General features: G+C 33.8%; 2 protein-coding genes across 3 annotated transcripts; both read right to left on the bottom strand.

The window, feature by feature from the left end:
• Window positions 1-1,118: 1,118 nt before the first annotated feature.
• Window positions 1,119-4,934, bottom strand: LOC106173033 (uncharacterized). Of its 2 annotated transcripts, none has more exons than XM_087001734.1 (3): window positions 4,744-4,934; window positions 2,182-2,368; window positions 1,119-1,899 (listed from the first exon to the last, which is right to left on the bottom strand). In XM_087001734.1, exons 1-3 carry the CDS (start codon window positions 4,917-4,919, stop codon window positions 1,705-1,707), a joined length of 558 nt encoding a protein of 185 aa, XP_086857860.1. In that variant the 5' UTR covers window positions 4,920-4,934; the 3' UTR covers window positions 1,119-1,704. The 2 variants fall into 2 exon arrangements, with proteins under 2 accessions (XP_086857860.1, XP_013409467.1); XM_013554013.2 differs by having other exon boundaries at window positions 4,734-4,909.
• Window positions 4,935-5,567: 633 nt separating this feature from the next.
• On the bottom strand, window positions 5,568-13,044 carry LOC106173066 (ubiquitin-conjugating enzyme E2 Q2). The gene is made up of 12 exons (XM_087001730.1): window positions 12,747-13,044; window positions 11,960-12,064; window positions 11,724-11,825; window positions 11,398-11,504; window positions 10,909-11,005; window positions 10,579-10,663; window positions 10,302-10,362; window positions 9,768-9,858; window positions 9,358-9,465; window positions 9,123-9,218; window positions 6,990-7,056; window positions 5,568-6,611 (listed from the first exon to the last, which is right to left on the bottom strand). The coding sequence occupies exons 1-12, from the start codon at window positions 12,906-12,908 to the stop codon at window positions 6,580-6,582; spliced, it is 1,113 nt and encodes a 370-aa protein (XP_086857856.1). The 5' UTR covers window positions 12,909-13,044; the 3' UTR covers window positions 5,568-6,579.
• Window positions 13,045-14,670: the final 1,626 nt, after the last annotated feature.

The raw sequence follows: 14,670 nt of genomic DNA, 5'->3' as shown, positions 1-14,670 counted from the left end.
TAACACACAATGTTGTTGTCCTTAAGAAGAGGAATTAATTGAATTTATCCTTTTTCTTTTTAAATCCAATTTGGAAAATATATTCATTTGATTAAATAATTCGAAGAACAAACGGGTATTATTTGCACTTTTTCAGTTTATGATACACTTTTAATAACAAATTAACTTGAGCTTAAATAGATTTTAGCTATCAATAACAAAATAAGTCCCTTGATGCATGCAATAAGAACAAGCCAGCAAAACTGTCAAATATCCCTTTCGACATAAAGCAGATAGCTATGACAGTGCACAAAATAGGTTGCCAATTTTTATGCAGTATATCAGCATAACCACCACCTGCTTGAACTATGTACCACTGTTAATGAGGACATTCAGAAACAGTTTTCACAAACTGAAGCTGCATTTCTGCCCTCAGAAACAGTTTGGCAATAATAAGTACGGTTTTTCCTTTTGGTCTTCATGATGGTAGTGTACCAGTGAGTATTTTGATGCAGTTATACATAGCAGTTAATACCACCAATTTCAATTGCGGACTACTGTAAATGTGGACATTCAGAAAATAGGTTTTATGCCCAAGTAGGGAGTTCAAAGTGATATCTTAAACATGCCAATGTGTGAAAAAAAGATAACTTCTAGAAAAACGGCTCACTAAAGCTACTTTTGGAACCTGATCCGTAATTTAGTGCTATGAATATTTGAGGAAAATCGGGCACATGGTTACCCACTTATTGTGTAAACAGTGGAAAGCAAAAGGCCATGACAACAGACAGGCGATGGCTATATGTAAATATAGACAGTGCATGTTCATAATTAACATGTACCACTTTCTCTTTTGCACCAGTATATATGCAACATTTGACACATTTAACTTGAAAGATAAACGGGCTTGTGGCACAAAAAATTACTGCAGTTCCAAACAACCAATAAACAAGGTTGGCATACCGATTATCCCCCACCCCTCTTCCTCCCCAAGCTCTAGTGCTTATAAAGGGGGCCTGTTTTGAAGGTCTTTAGGCTATCAAGTGTGCCTTAATTAAGGTGCTGAAGGGCATCTCAGAAAATCCTTGAAATCCAGAAAGGTATGGGAGACTGCGTATGTGGAAAAGACTTGAATTAGGTTATTAAAGAGCAATAAACAAAAAGTTTATTGTTTGGAAGACAATGTCCGAGACACCCAACCCATCATTTTTCTGACACAACAGACCTTTACTTGACTATGTACAAATAGCAGTTGTCTCATTAATTTCAAGTGATACGAAAGTCAGATAGAGTGTAAACAATGTTTTTATAATTCATATGCACCTACTTTAAATCACAATTCCAAAATGATAAGCCATCATTTTCAAAAATAAATAAATAAATAAATCATAAGCCGTCTAGCCGTCTTTGAAAACACTGGCTGCCCAGTGATGCTGGCAGCTGTCCAAATGACAGCTGGACTGTTAACTGTGAAAAGACTTGCTTTTGGTACAATGTTGCCACACCCTTTTTCCAACAAAACTGAATCTGAATAAGTGAACTGTGACCATACTCCCAAATGTGCCATTTTTTAAAAAATCCACTCCAATGACTGTGAAAAAGAGAGATATCCATGGCAAGACATGTAATATTAGGATTATAACTGTCATACATATACAGTAACAAAGGAACAGCTTAAATTAAATGTCTTAAAACATCTTCCAAATTGAACTAATTTAAGAACAGTTATTTTTTTTCTTGTAGCTGCTTTAGTGAGGCCTGTTGGTCTATTGCTAGTTTCCTTTCATGCTGTGATATAACCTGTACAGCCCATGCCAACTTCTCTTGTTCTTTTTTGTCTTCAACAACTGTTTTGCTTCTTTTCTTCATTTGCTTAAAAATTTGGTATCCAATAAAAAGTGCAATAACAGTATATCCCAGCTGAAATAAACAAATAAAAGATGTAATATGTGTTGCACGCCAGTAATGTTATTTGCCAAAAAGAAAAAAATAGTTAATAGTTACTGTAGTAAAGACAAAAACAATGATATCGAAAGTGAAATATTGGATATGGTTAAAAGAAATAATATAAATATAACTTTCTTATCCTTAAATGAAAAAGAAATATTACATACACTTTCTCACAATATTAATATATTTTAAAAAATGAAAGGTCTTTTACAATTAAAATAGTAAAAACAAATTTATTCACATTGGACTTACTCTCAGTTTGCCCTGGTCGCTTTTTGTGTTAATATACGGAGAAAGAATACCACTAATTTTTGCACCAAATGCATAAGTTTGTTGTCCAAGTTTTCCCGCAGACTGCTTTATCCTAGAGGCAGCCTGCTCTCCTTCTGGTCCAGTCAATTTTTCATAGACTTTTGTGCCTTTTTCTGTTACCTTAGCCCTTAAGACAGAAATGACATATTAAATATCTACAAATGAAGCTGAAAAAAATAATCACATAACTGTATGCTTCAGACTGATAACTTCATAAATATATACAAGTTAGTGAGACATTTCTGGTCTTGTTCTTTCTACAGAAATGCTGAATATAGTCATTTTCCAGCAGGACTGATACTTATTCAGTGGTGTCTGGTTTTAACTAGATGGAGGTATGTTCTGCACCTTTTTTTTTTTTTTTTTTTTTTTTTTTTTTTTGAAGAAGTTTTCAAGGAATAAACTCTTCAAGCCCATTTTGTTGCCTTCAATGACCAGGCTAACTTCCCTTTTTTAACATCACTTAATTTTTTCATCCATAATTCTGGATAAAACAGCTTTACAGAATTATTGGTGGTCTTATTTTATATCTCATAATAATTTATTTGGGTGGGGGTGAATAAAAAAAACTTGCCCTGTTGCATGTTTAAATCTAATGATTACACTAGCCATTGGTTATTATGAATATGCCCCCCACTCCCCTGCAAACCTTGAATTTTTGATCGTTTTCTTTTTTGAAATTGAGTTAAATGGTAACTTTGATCCCTGCTGTTCAAATAAATTCCTTTTGCAATCTACTTTCTAGTCTTTGGCTTGTTATTAAGGGAGGCATACTGCTTAAGTCCACATCATTTGGTGTGACTTCATGCCACTTTACATGTCACCCCCTAGTCCTTTAGAAATTAGGATATGCTTATCTGCCTCAATGAGTCTGACGCAAATGCTAATTTACTACTGCTAGTGCTACACTTATTAGTATGCAGTGTTTCCCCTGCACTTAAATGAGCGAGGCGCCCGCCTCGCTGATATTTGCAAGCGCCTCGCTGAAATTTGTCAAAAGCACCGCCTCGCTGGGCTATATGGAACAACAAAGTATATTTTCACTCATGCTAACTGAAAATTATATTTATTTCTAAGCAAATATGGCATTTTCTGTTTACATACGTAATCCCATGCTTCTGAGCACTTGGTTTAGTAGTATCGGAAATACGCATGCGCGTATGCCTAAAAATAACCAGCAGTTACTATCACCCTGTGAGTGCCTCGTTTTCGCAGTTCTGTGCCTTATTTGAAGTATAAGAGACAAAGTGAAACGAGGCAACTGTTCTTGACACCATTTAATCACGTGTCAAGAATGCACTTTCTCTATCACTTCATGTTCCGAAATTCAGACCGCCTGTTGTTTGTTTTTATAGTTTACGAATATTCACTGATAAAAAAGGAGCAAATAAAGTGGACTTCGTTGATTTTATAAACTTGGAGAAGATTTTCTATTGATTTACGGGTGAGTTTTGTGAAAGCAGCAGCGTTGTAAAACTGGGTCACGTCAGTATTTCGCGTGGAAACCTATGCATTGAATATGAATTTCCATGACTGAATAGAACCATAAACATGAATAAATGAAGAACTAAAATTGATGATAAGTGTGATTTTCATCTCCTTAATTCCGAAGAATTCATTTAACGGTGTTTGAAGTTGTTGATTATAAATTACATCTCAAACTACGTATAACTAGTAGCGGGAGTCGCTTTGCGCTGAACGACAAGAGAGAACTTTTTGCGGCAGTTTTATATTAGGATGAAGCGCTCCCACACGCAAAGTCAATTGACCAGTTACTTTCACAAGAATGTGAAAACGGTAAAAACAACATATTTTATCAACTTTTTGGTCAATTTAAAAATAATTCAATGTAGTAAGCCCTTTTTCTCGTTTCTTGTAAGTATTAAAGTAGTTAACTTTTTTTTTTTTTGAAAGTATTAACTTTTTTTTTTTTTTTGAAAGAGTATGTTCTATAAACTGAAAAGGACTAAACTGAGTGAATGCTCAGACTGGAAAATAAATTTTGTCCAAACCTTTGTTATGTTATTACTGAATTTACTCCTCAAAACATCTAAAACAAGACAATGCAGTGCGACATAAAATGTAAAAAAAATCAGTTCTAAATACCCTAAAATGCACCAAATTGCACCTCGGTTTAAAAAATTTTCCGGGGGGGCATGCCCCCGGACCCCCCTAGTATTGCTGGGATCGCGGACTGCCTACCACCTCGCAGAGCTTGAAAGCCAGGGGAAACACTGAGTATGTGTACAGAAATAGTCCGTTTCCTTTTATGGGTTCCTGCACTAATCAATATTTTGTCAAGATGCTTCACCATTGATGATGACGCAAAAAAAGAAGAGTGCACTGTGAAATCGAACAAGTGTCATCAGATTCTATTCGAGGAATCGAGATTTGTGATCACGTTGGCTTTGATCGGTTAGACTTGGATAATTTAATAATATTAAGACCCTTCGACTCAAGACACAGCTCATTTTCATTTAAGTCAGACTTACGTTACATCACCTAGCATCTCCTTTCCTTTGTTGAATTTGTCCATGCCGCAAAATGTTTGCCCTTAGCAGGGAACTTCGACTCCTCTCACGTTTTCTCCTCTTCACTCTTGTAAAGTAAAGTGGGCAATGTTGTGCGTCGATATTATGCAGCCCCAAGAGGCAACCCAATATCGGTAATGAGGGCATTTTCAAGATTTTTAAGATTATTGCTATCGTGCTTTCTTGTAATAAGGTTTTGTCAAGGACACATAACATTCTTAATGCAAATATTTGCACAAACATTCAAAACAAAATAGAAATGGGGAACGTGTTCTTTTTTTTTTTTTACAATCTATGGGGCCATTCAGAATAGAAGATCCGAGTATCAACTGGTCCAAGGTTCAAATATGGCAGACCCTACATGAAAGGAAGACCGTTTAATCCTGTAATGGTCTCTCGGCCATCTGAGAAAATCAACAGGCATTGATAAAATTTTGGGGCAGGTGATTTCAGTTGTAATTTATCTTCAGTGCCGTTTGCTGTATTTTTTTCGAGTTGTACAGGTAATAGTGCTTTGTACATAAAGGTGTTTGCAGCACAGACCTCTTGCTAATAATGGTACAGCAAAATTAAACTTAAATCACATGAAGTTGCCTACTTTATTATTTAAAGATTATGGCGATAACAAGAAATGTACATAGGATCCAGCACCTGCTCCCACTGTGGCTTCAGTAAGATCTGGACATGCACACAATATAATGCATCTTCATTAAAGGGCGAGGTATAATTTCTTCTGCAAGATAAGTGTGCAGGCAGTCATTTTACATGTTGATTATTAAGAAACAAAAGGTTGAATCAGGTTTTAATAAATACACAAATACATTTATTTCACACTAACGTCTACATGAAAGTGGTGGTGGTATCAAAAACTTTGTTGCAAAAATCAAGGGTCATTTTAACTGAATAAAAACTATTAATAACCATTGCTAAATACTAAAATAATGCCATCCCCAATTCAACTATCCGTTGAATGTGTGGACACCTCTTCAGGGTAACATGCAAAGTGTTAAAAAACCACCATTTACCATGACCGATGAAAAAAATCTGCAAAGTCGTTTTAAAGAATATGTATTGTGTTTTTTAACCAAATTACAACTAGAACCCATTCACTTTTAATTTTCTTTACACATCTTATGCTTACTTGATACACTGAAAAATTAATGGACAGAAGATGTGTGTTTAAAGTATATTACACCACCTATTTGTCTGTGATAAAAACAAATAGTCCACTTATATAAAATATTAACCCAAACGTAACATTACTAAAACAGAATTATCCCTTCCTGCTTGATGTGGCTGATGATACTATAGCAAAAATGGGTACAGCATGATGCAAAATGTCTAGGCATTATAAAGGTCAATATTCTGTTAATCAAGCCAACTCATGATACAGCAACAGTATTTGTCATATCATGCATGCAGAAGTCATAGAGGAATTACTGCTGGAAAGCACATTGCAGTTATTCAAGTTACAAGTATTAATTATATCAAAATAATTTCATTTTCAATCAGCGTGGCGACTGCATCAAGCAGTTATCAATAATAAATGGAAGTCCTTCGAATATTTTTCTAAAGTAATACGTAAACAAGGACAAATGTTTCCTGGCCAATTTCACAAAATTTCTGTTCCTTTCCAATGCTGCTCAACAGCCAACTGGTGCAAAATTAGCCATTAGTTCTGCTTATCTTTCTCTTTAGTTTTGAGATCATGAGTTTATCTCATTAAAATGCCTCGAGCTTCAATATTGCTTGATAGGTGTGTTGAATTAAGTTGAAGAATCCCTAGATTTCTATTTTATGGAGAACCTCAACCGTCTTCTTTTGGGGGAGTAAACCAACCTGAAAAGTAACACAAATCATGTGTATTAATGGACATTGATAACAGTCATAGCTGTAACATCATCTTGCAGTCAGTCATCTTACTATCAGTCTGAGGAAGGCTGATTAAAAAAAAAAGAGAAAAAAAAACACAAGTTAACAAAGCCAGATCTAAAACGAACTGTTCAGACAGCATCAGTAACTTACTTTCTGAGATATTTAAATCATAAAATATCTCAGAAAGTAATATTTAAATTAGTTAAATTAGTTTATATATAACTTGATACTGAAAGTCAATGATTACCAACGATATCTGAATATCGTCTTTTGTCTTGTTGTAAAACATTTAAACAATGTTAATTACTAGATACAAAAAGACTATTACGAAAAGGCACCAACCATTTTTTTCATGAATCTTCACTAAAGATTTAAAAGACTGTTGAGCTCTTGCTAAACTGTACTGATTCTGCAAATAAAAATATTGATGTATATCAAATGAATTGCCCTTTGACAGAACTTTCTCCAATTTGTATAATGTCTAAGATAGTATTTAACACATCCATAAAGTACTAATGATAAAATATCCTTTGCAATAACATACTATTACATAACAAGGCAGCAAAGCTGTCAAATGTACAGACAAAAAGCAGGAAATAACAAAATAGGCTACTGTCAATTCTGATGCAAAAGTACATTATGTTAAACTGCAAATTCAACATCAAATTTTAATTATGCTCAACAGGTAATACCAATTTAAGTAAAATGTGAAACAAGCATAAGGCTTCAGGCCCATGGGAGTTCAAGTTCACACTTTGAAAATGTAAAACTTCCAGAAAAAGAAGTCAATTAGACTGCTTTTCCAACTCAGGCTGCATTTTAGTCCTGTATTTCTTTTTTGAAAGTTTGGCAATCATAAGTAACATGGTTTTCCCATAATGGTCATCATGGCAGCAGCACCCAAAATTGTGTTTTCTTCTATTCTGATGCAATATTACATAATGGTTAACAGCAAAATGACAATCAATTTTTAATAACAAAATATATGTATCACGGATTTTCAGAAAATGTGACTAGCCTGGGTCTTCAAGCCTGTGGAACTTCAAAGTCACACCTTGAAAATGCCAATATGTAAAAAATTAAATTTTCACAAAAAAACTGTTTATCTGGCAGATTGCATTGCCTACTGAAGCTGTATTTTAGTCCCATGTTTCTTTCCTGTAAGTTTGAGAACAGTGAGTGACATGGTTTTTCTTAAAAGGTAATCATGGGAGCAGTGCCCAAAATAGTTTTTTTTTCAGATTTTGATGCAATTTTACATAATGTTTAACAGCATAATGACCATCAATTTTTAATAATAAAATATTAGTATCATGGATATTCAGAAAATGTGACTAGCAAAGGTCTTCAGGCCCATGGAACTTCAAAGTCACAACTTGAAAATGCCGAAAGGTAAACAAGACAGCACTGTTCTGAAATGTTTTTTCCCCCATTTTTAACAATTTTTAACATAAAACAAAATTAACAGTTTACTGCCATTTTTATATGATCAACTAAGAAAATTGATGTGATGAGAAAAATATCAATAGAGCAGTGTTAAATGTCCAATTTCTTCCATTCTGAGATTCTGAACATAGTGAATGATTGAATCTGACAAATTGCAATGATATGAGTTTATTTCCATTTTTGAAACTTTATTACACAATACACGATAACATGTTTACCATCATTTTTACAAAATCAACTAACAATGTTGTAAAGATGCAGGAAATGTCAAACAAACACTTTCATGTATCTTATTAGTTTAATAATGAGACTGTTAACATGCCTAAAAATTGAATCTGAGGAAATGTGAAAAAACAGCATACCTTCTAAAATAATGGCACGATTATAATGCTGATTTACGAACTCAACCTGCATTTTAGTAAAATTGACCACTCCTGTGACTTTCATGACAATTAGCCCATCTGTTTTTCTTATATTGTGTTTACAGTGTTGCATATATGCTGAAAAGTGTAAAAAACAGCATAACTAGTAAAATAGTGGCCCGATCATGCTGATTTTCGAACTTGACCTGCGTTTTAGTAAGATTGATTACTCCTGTGAGTTTCATGACAACAGGTCTATCGGTTTTCCTTGAAATGTGTTAACAGTGTTGCATATATGCTAAAAAGTGAAAAAACAGCATAAATCCTACAATAATGGCCCGATCATGCTGATTTTCGAACTTGACCTGCGTTTTATGAATATTAGTCAGCTCTGTAAATATAAAGCCAAAAAGTAAAACTGTCTTCCACTTGTGGTGTTAACGCTGAAAGTGCACGGCGACGGCGACAGCGACGGCGACATGATCGGCGACGGCGACGACAGACGCAGGTGATGGCAATATGTACAGACACATCTGTGTCTGTACATAAAAAGTCACAATAAGAAACAAGTGCCTTCAATCTGAATTGCAATATTTTACTTCAAATGTTACCATCTAATTACAGATTGTAAAAAAAAAAACACACACATATTGAGCAGTAAGCATACCTTATTTGCACCAAACATGATTCTTGCTTTGCCTTTCACCAGAGTGGCAGTTATCTGCATGATGAGAGACTCCAGACTGTAGGCACTGGTCCAGCCCTGTTGGAAAAGGCATTCAATCAATCAATCAATCAATAAAAAAATTTTTACTTTTTCTGCTGTATTCTATACAATTAAAAAAAAAAAACAATTACATAAGACCTATTATCAATTCTGTCAGCTTTAAAGAAGGGGTTACCTGTTTTGTGAGCAGTTCCATACATATGGCACCACCCCCCAGAACATAACCTCCAGATATGATGGGCTGGACCACACGGACAAATGGAGGGTCAAATGGGAAGGAATCCTTTGAAATAAATTTGAGTCAGTTAATTTTGCAACAATGTTCAAATACAAGCTACATTCATACTACTGTAATATATATTTTGTATGCTTATATTTATGTTCAACAGCAATCATCAAGAAAAAAAAATTTCCACATTTCATCTGTTCAAAGATTTCACCTTTCATCTGTTTCTCACTTTACATCCCTTCTTTTCAAACAATATCCCTATGTCCCTTACATCATCTCAAAAAGATGTACAGATTGAAAAAAATAAAATAAACAGCATAACATAAATATTATTTATATCAGACACTATCACATACTTTGAAAAGGAGGTTCATAGTTATGTGTTCCTGTCCTTTTAATTTCTTGAAATCCATGAGATCCTTATGCAATGCACTGTCCGGGTCAACTCTGCAGAATTAAAAAAAAAATGAAAGAAAATTATGTTTTAACACAATATATTCCGAATTTTTTCTTTGTTTTGGTACATGATTAATATAAAGGTCTTCAACAGAATTGTCAAGACTGTTAATACACATTATTATGTGCCATGCTAAAAGCTAGCTGTACCATTGTAGAAATCTACTTTTTTTATCAAGAGTTTGCAAAAAATGGAGCGGTCACAGACAATTCTTGGCAATTTTTTTATATGTAGACACCATAAGATGTTAAGTTAAGAAAGAATGACCTTGGATATTTCATCAGAACATCAATGTTTAGTTTTGGTCATGATTCTGAATGAAAACAAAATACTGGCATTATGAATTAAGTTATACTTTATAATTCTAAACAAAATATGACATGCAGAAAGAAAAAAAATTCATATTTTCAAACTGTCCCTGAAATATACTCACCTATATATTTTCACATTCCATTCATATAAACTATCATTGACTAGCTCTACTGAGTAGGTTCCTAAAAAGGATAAAGTATGAAAAAATCACAAGGTCTACGGCAGTAAGAAATATGTCTTAAATTGTCTAAATGCAACAGTATTGTTTGTAGCTTGACGACGTAAAACTTTTTGACTTTTTTATATCAAACAAAACTTCACGGGAATACAAAAAAAATGTGATATATATAATTGTTACTGTATGACTGTTAAAAAGGTCAAATCAACTCTTTTCTTACCACTCTTGAAGCTGGCTGATCGATAAATTTCCTTTAATTCTTTCATAAGGCGATCTGTAGCTTGAATAGAACCAGTCACTGCACCCTAGAATTTAAACACATAACATTACAAACCTCAAATACACATAACATTAACACTTTTCTTTTGCAAATGAAGTCTCGGCATAAGAGTTTTGTTAATACCGAAACAAAGACACTTTTTCAAAGTGCTAATTCCATTTATATTGATGTACAGAATGCCTATTAACTTTTTCAAAGTGCTAATTCCATTTACATCAATGTACATAATGCCTATAATGACACACCTGCCTTTGGTAGCATTTCTCTCACCTGAAGATAATTTTGTCTCTGGCTTTGTTTTAATTTTTCAAGAGTCACAAGGTTTTCTGTATCTATTCCATCAATATCTTCTTTGGCTTTGCTTTCTCTGGCAATTAAGAAAAGTTAAACTTCAGGCATAACTAGAAGATCACTGCTTTCTGGGTAGGTATCACCAATTAAAAACAGACATTCAATTTGGCACAGATACATTCATTTAATCATTAATTTAATTCAAAGAAACAGATTCAATGATATCTAAGTAAAGAAGATGGTGAAAATTTGAAATTATAAAAGAATATACCTCAACAATTGTATTGGACAGCAGAGACACATCCGCTCATTGCAATTTACAATGATTCTGAGAGTTATTAGCAATAAATATTTCTTTATTCTGTGCTGTAAAATTGAATCAAAACAGACAAATATTCTAACAAAACTAGGCATAAATCCAAACGAAAATACTTTTTCTCCACCTTACACTGATGTAAAAACACTTACTGTTGCTCCTCTTCCATCTCATAATGCAAGTCATCATGATCTTCTATTTCATCTTCATCTTCCTCTTCAAATAACTCTGTGTCTTTAGAAGTAGATGAGTGATGATTCTGAAAGGATATTGAAATTATTATCTTAGAATTTAAATGATGTACACTCAAGCTAACACCTGGCATGGAATTTTAGATTTTTTGCATAGATAAAGTCTTGTAGTGTTCAAAGTGTTAACTTATAGAATGTATTGAACTCAAATCTGTCCTAATTCTGGTATATGATGCATCTTAACACAATACAATAAAATAAATAGGGATCTTTAATTTCTCACTTACTTTAATTGTTGACGTCCTGTCTAGACCTCTGATTTCTTGTGGCAATGGCAAATCTTGCAGCTGACTGAGTATGCTCACCAACATTTGGACCTGTCTTATAATCTGAAAACAAAAGGGATTCCACTTTTCACATCAACTCATGGGATTGGGAAGTGGTGCAAAAAATGAAACTGCAAAGAGGAATTTTGGCTAATTCCACCATGACAACATTATCATAATATAAAAATGAATCTTACAGTGAAATTTTCCGGGGTGGTATCACAGAGTTGTTCTATGGCAGTTGATACTGTAGCATCTTCAGTCTCTGAAAACCAGATCGGTGCTGTCTGAGGATAGGTTTCCTAAAACAAGATATGTATTATATTCATTTGAGAAGTTGAGCAGTGACCCACTCTGAAGGCTGACGGAAATACCCAGCTACCGTTTTCAGCACATACTTACTATATAAATTTCTTTTAAACTCTGTCTTTATCCCATCATCTGTCACCTACTGATTTCATACATGATATAAAGTGTTTGTTTTTTTTTCTGCTACTGAGATAACATTTATTAATTATCAGCTCCAAAAATCCTTGCAAAGCTGCATCCAGTGACTGCAGATGGATTATGACAGGGTCTATTTTGAGGCTGACATCTAAATAATTTTATATGCACCTTCAGTTAATATTGAAAATAGTAAAATAGGTATGCCGGAGATGGAAAAATGATCATGGCAGTTAAACAAAGCCTCCTGGTGGACATAATCTCCTTTCCCACATCTAGAAAAGCGTTCTTGAATAAATGTACATATGAAAGAATATTTACATTTTTACATGTCCCTGTGCATTAGTTAATTTTAAAAGAGGGGGAAAGAGATGGTTAATGTGCAAATGAAGCCTTCCTTCAGACATGTCTTTTCAACTTTCATCAGTTAACCGTGCCAAATGCTTTACATACAATTATATATACCCTACATGATTTCCCTCATTATCTAGGAAGAAATGGAGTATAATGTGGTCCTTTTAATTATCCCAGGATACTCACTGTAATGTTTGCGTGAATTTCCAAACGTTCTCCGCTTTTCGTGATAAATCGACAAGTCAATTCATCAACAGACGCGGAAACGACCTGAAATCGTTCGTGATTCTTCGGAAACGTGGTCTCCAAAAGCTTTATATCCTCCTTCAAAGTCTTGAAACAGGCCATTGTTCGTTTCTTTTCATTTCATCATCTTAGAAAACCCATTTTACTTTCCTATGAAAAAAAATTACACTAAACAAAAAGTTTTTCTTTCTGTGCACTCTCAATATGGCTGCCCTAAAGGCAACACGCATGTGCAGTGACCTCAAAAGAAAATACGGTCACAGGCAAACGCTACTGAATACATGCGTCTAATCGTGTAGTCGGGTAACAAAACATGAGTGGTTCGCCATATAACAGCCTGTGTTTTTTTTTAAATTCAGATTTACCAAGTAAAAACATATCCACATAACAGTATAATTTATTGGAACTAAATACCAGAGTTTACATGTGTAATTTTTAGCTACCTACTCGTACCCAGGAACCTTAGATCTAAGCTTTCGGCTTCAACTGATGCAAATTAAGTAGTACCACGGTACTAGTGAGAGTAGTATTCATAAAGATAAAACGCTACTGGGCTAAAGTTACAGCACAGTTTATTTTCTCAGAAGAAAGCCTGAAGTTGGATCATTTGTTGTGACATAAGTTCATTAGAAAACTTATATTTAGCGAAAGATAGTGGTGTTATCGGACCTTAGCCTCTTTTGAGTTGTTAGATGTGAATGTGAACTGGTTGCAGTTGTTAAGATATGTAGACATTATTAGGGATAGAGTTTCCATTTTGTACCACTTGGAAGAGAAAATATTATTATGTAAATGTAAAGTTCAAAAAGGAGATGTCAAAATCGGATATGTTGAACAAAAATAAGACTACTTTAGATCTATATATTATTAATTTTTGTTATCCATGTGATGTCCACCCATAATTGTTAAACTGTTTTTTTGTTTTACTTTTCCTTTTTTGTGAAAGGAAGACTGAATTTTCTTTTGCTTACAAAAAAATTTTGTATAGTGCTATCATGTTGTTCACTGCCTTCCCTTACTGTAACAGTCTAGCTGAGGAAATTCATTTTCTTAAAACCAGTCAACTGGACTAAGTAAGAATCAATAAGTTGAATAAAAATGTACCTCACTTAAGGCTACTGGAAGTAACCTTTTCTAATCATTTAACTTACATAAATGTGAGTGTCATTCCATATCAGGGAATTTCAGGCAAGTAATTTTGATGATGTTTATGATGATGACGATTTATATTTGCTGGGGTAGCGCTAACACTCGCCAATTTAGCCAAATGCTAAAACTGACTTAAATTGGCTAAAGAAAAAGGGCTTGATTTGACATATTTTAGCCAAATTATAACCATTTTGATAACAAATTGACAAAAATGTGGTGATTTGGCTAAGTGAAAAAAAATTGCTAGCGCTACCCCAGATTTGTGATGTTCATTGAAAAAGGTAGATCTAGGTGTCATTTTAGTCACAATACTGCTGACGAATACTGAATGGAATATTATGATATGGGCTCAAATAATAACAGGGACTGGTTAATCCAAATAAGTAAAACTGGAGACTTTTAATATTTTTTGAAACTAATGTTTGTCCATGTTCATTGTTACGCAACATACCCAACATTTTAGAAATGGGCAAGGGTTGGTAAAAGTGTGATCTCATTCATAACATACAAAAAAACATTTTACCCCTGATGCAAGGAGAAACTTTCTTTTTCATATTTAATTATGTATTAGATTAATTTCTATGCCACAGTATGTCAGCTAGTCCCAGCTTTTACAAAAAATCTCCAGCTCTCTAAACTCCAATAATTAGTTAAACAGCAGCAGATGACATATATCAAATTGTTACAGAAATGTTACCATTTGTAAATTAAGAAC

The sequence above is a fragment of the Lingula anatina genome, chromosome 1 (genome assembly GCF_051362555.1).
Source record: "Lingula anatina isolate TDL-2025a chromosome 1, LinAna3.0, whole genome shotgun sequence".
NCBI lineage: Eukaryota > Metazoa > Brachiopoda > Lingulata > Lingulida > Lingulidae > Lingula > Lingula anatina.
Note: the sequence above shows the minus strand (reverse complement) of the source record. Positions and strands in the feature narration are given on the sequence as shown.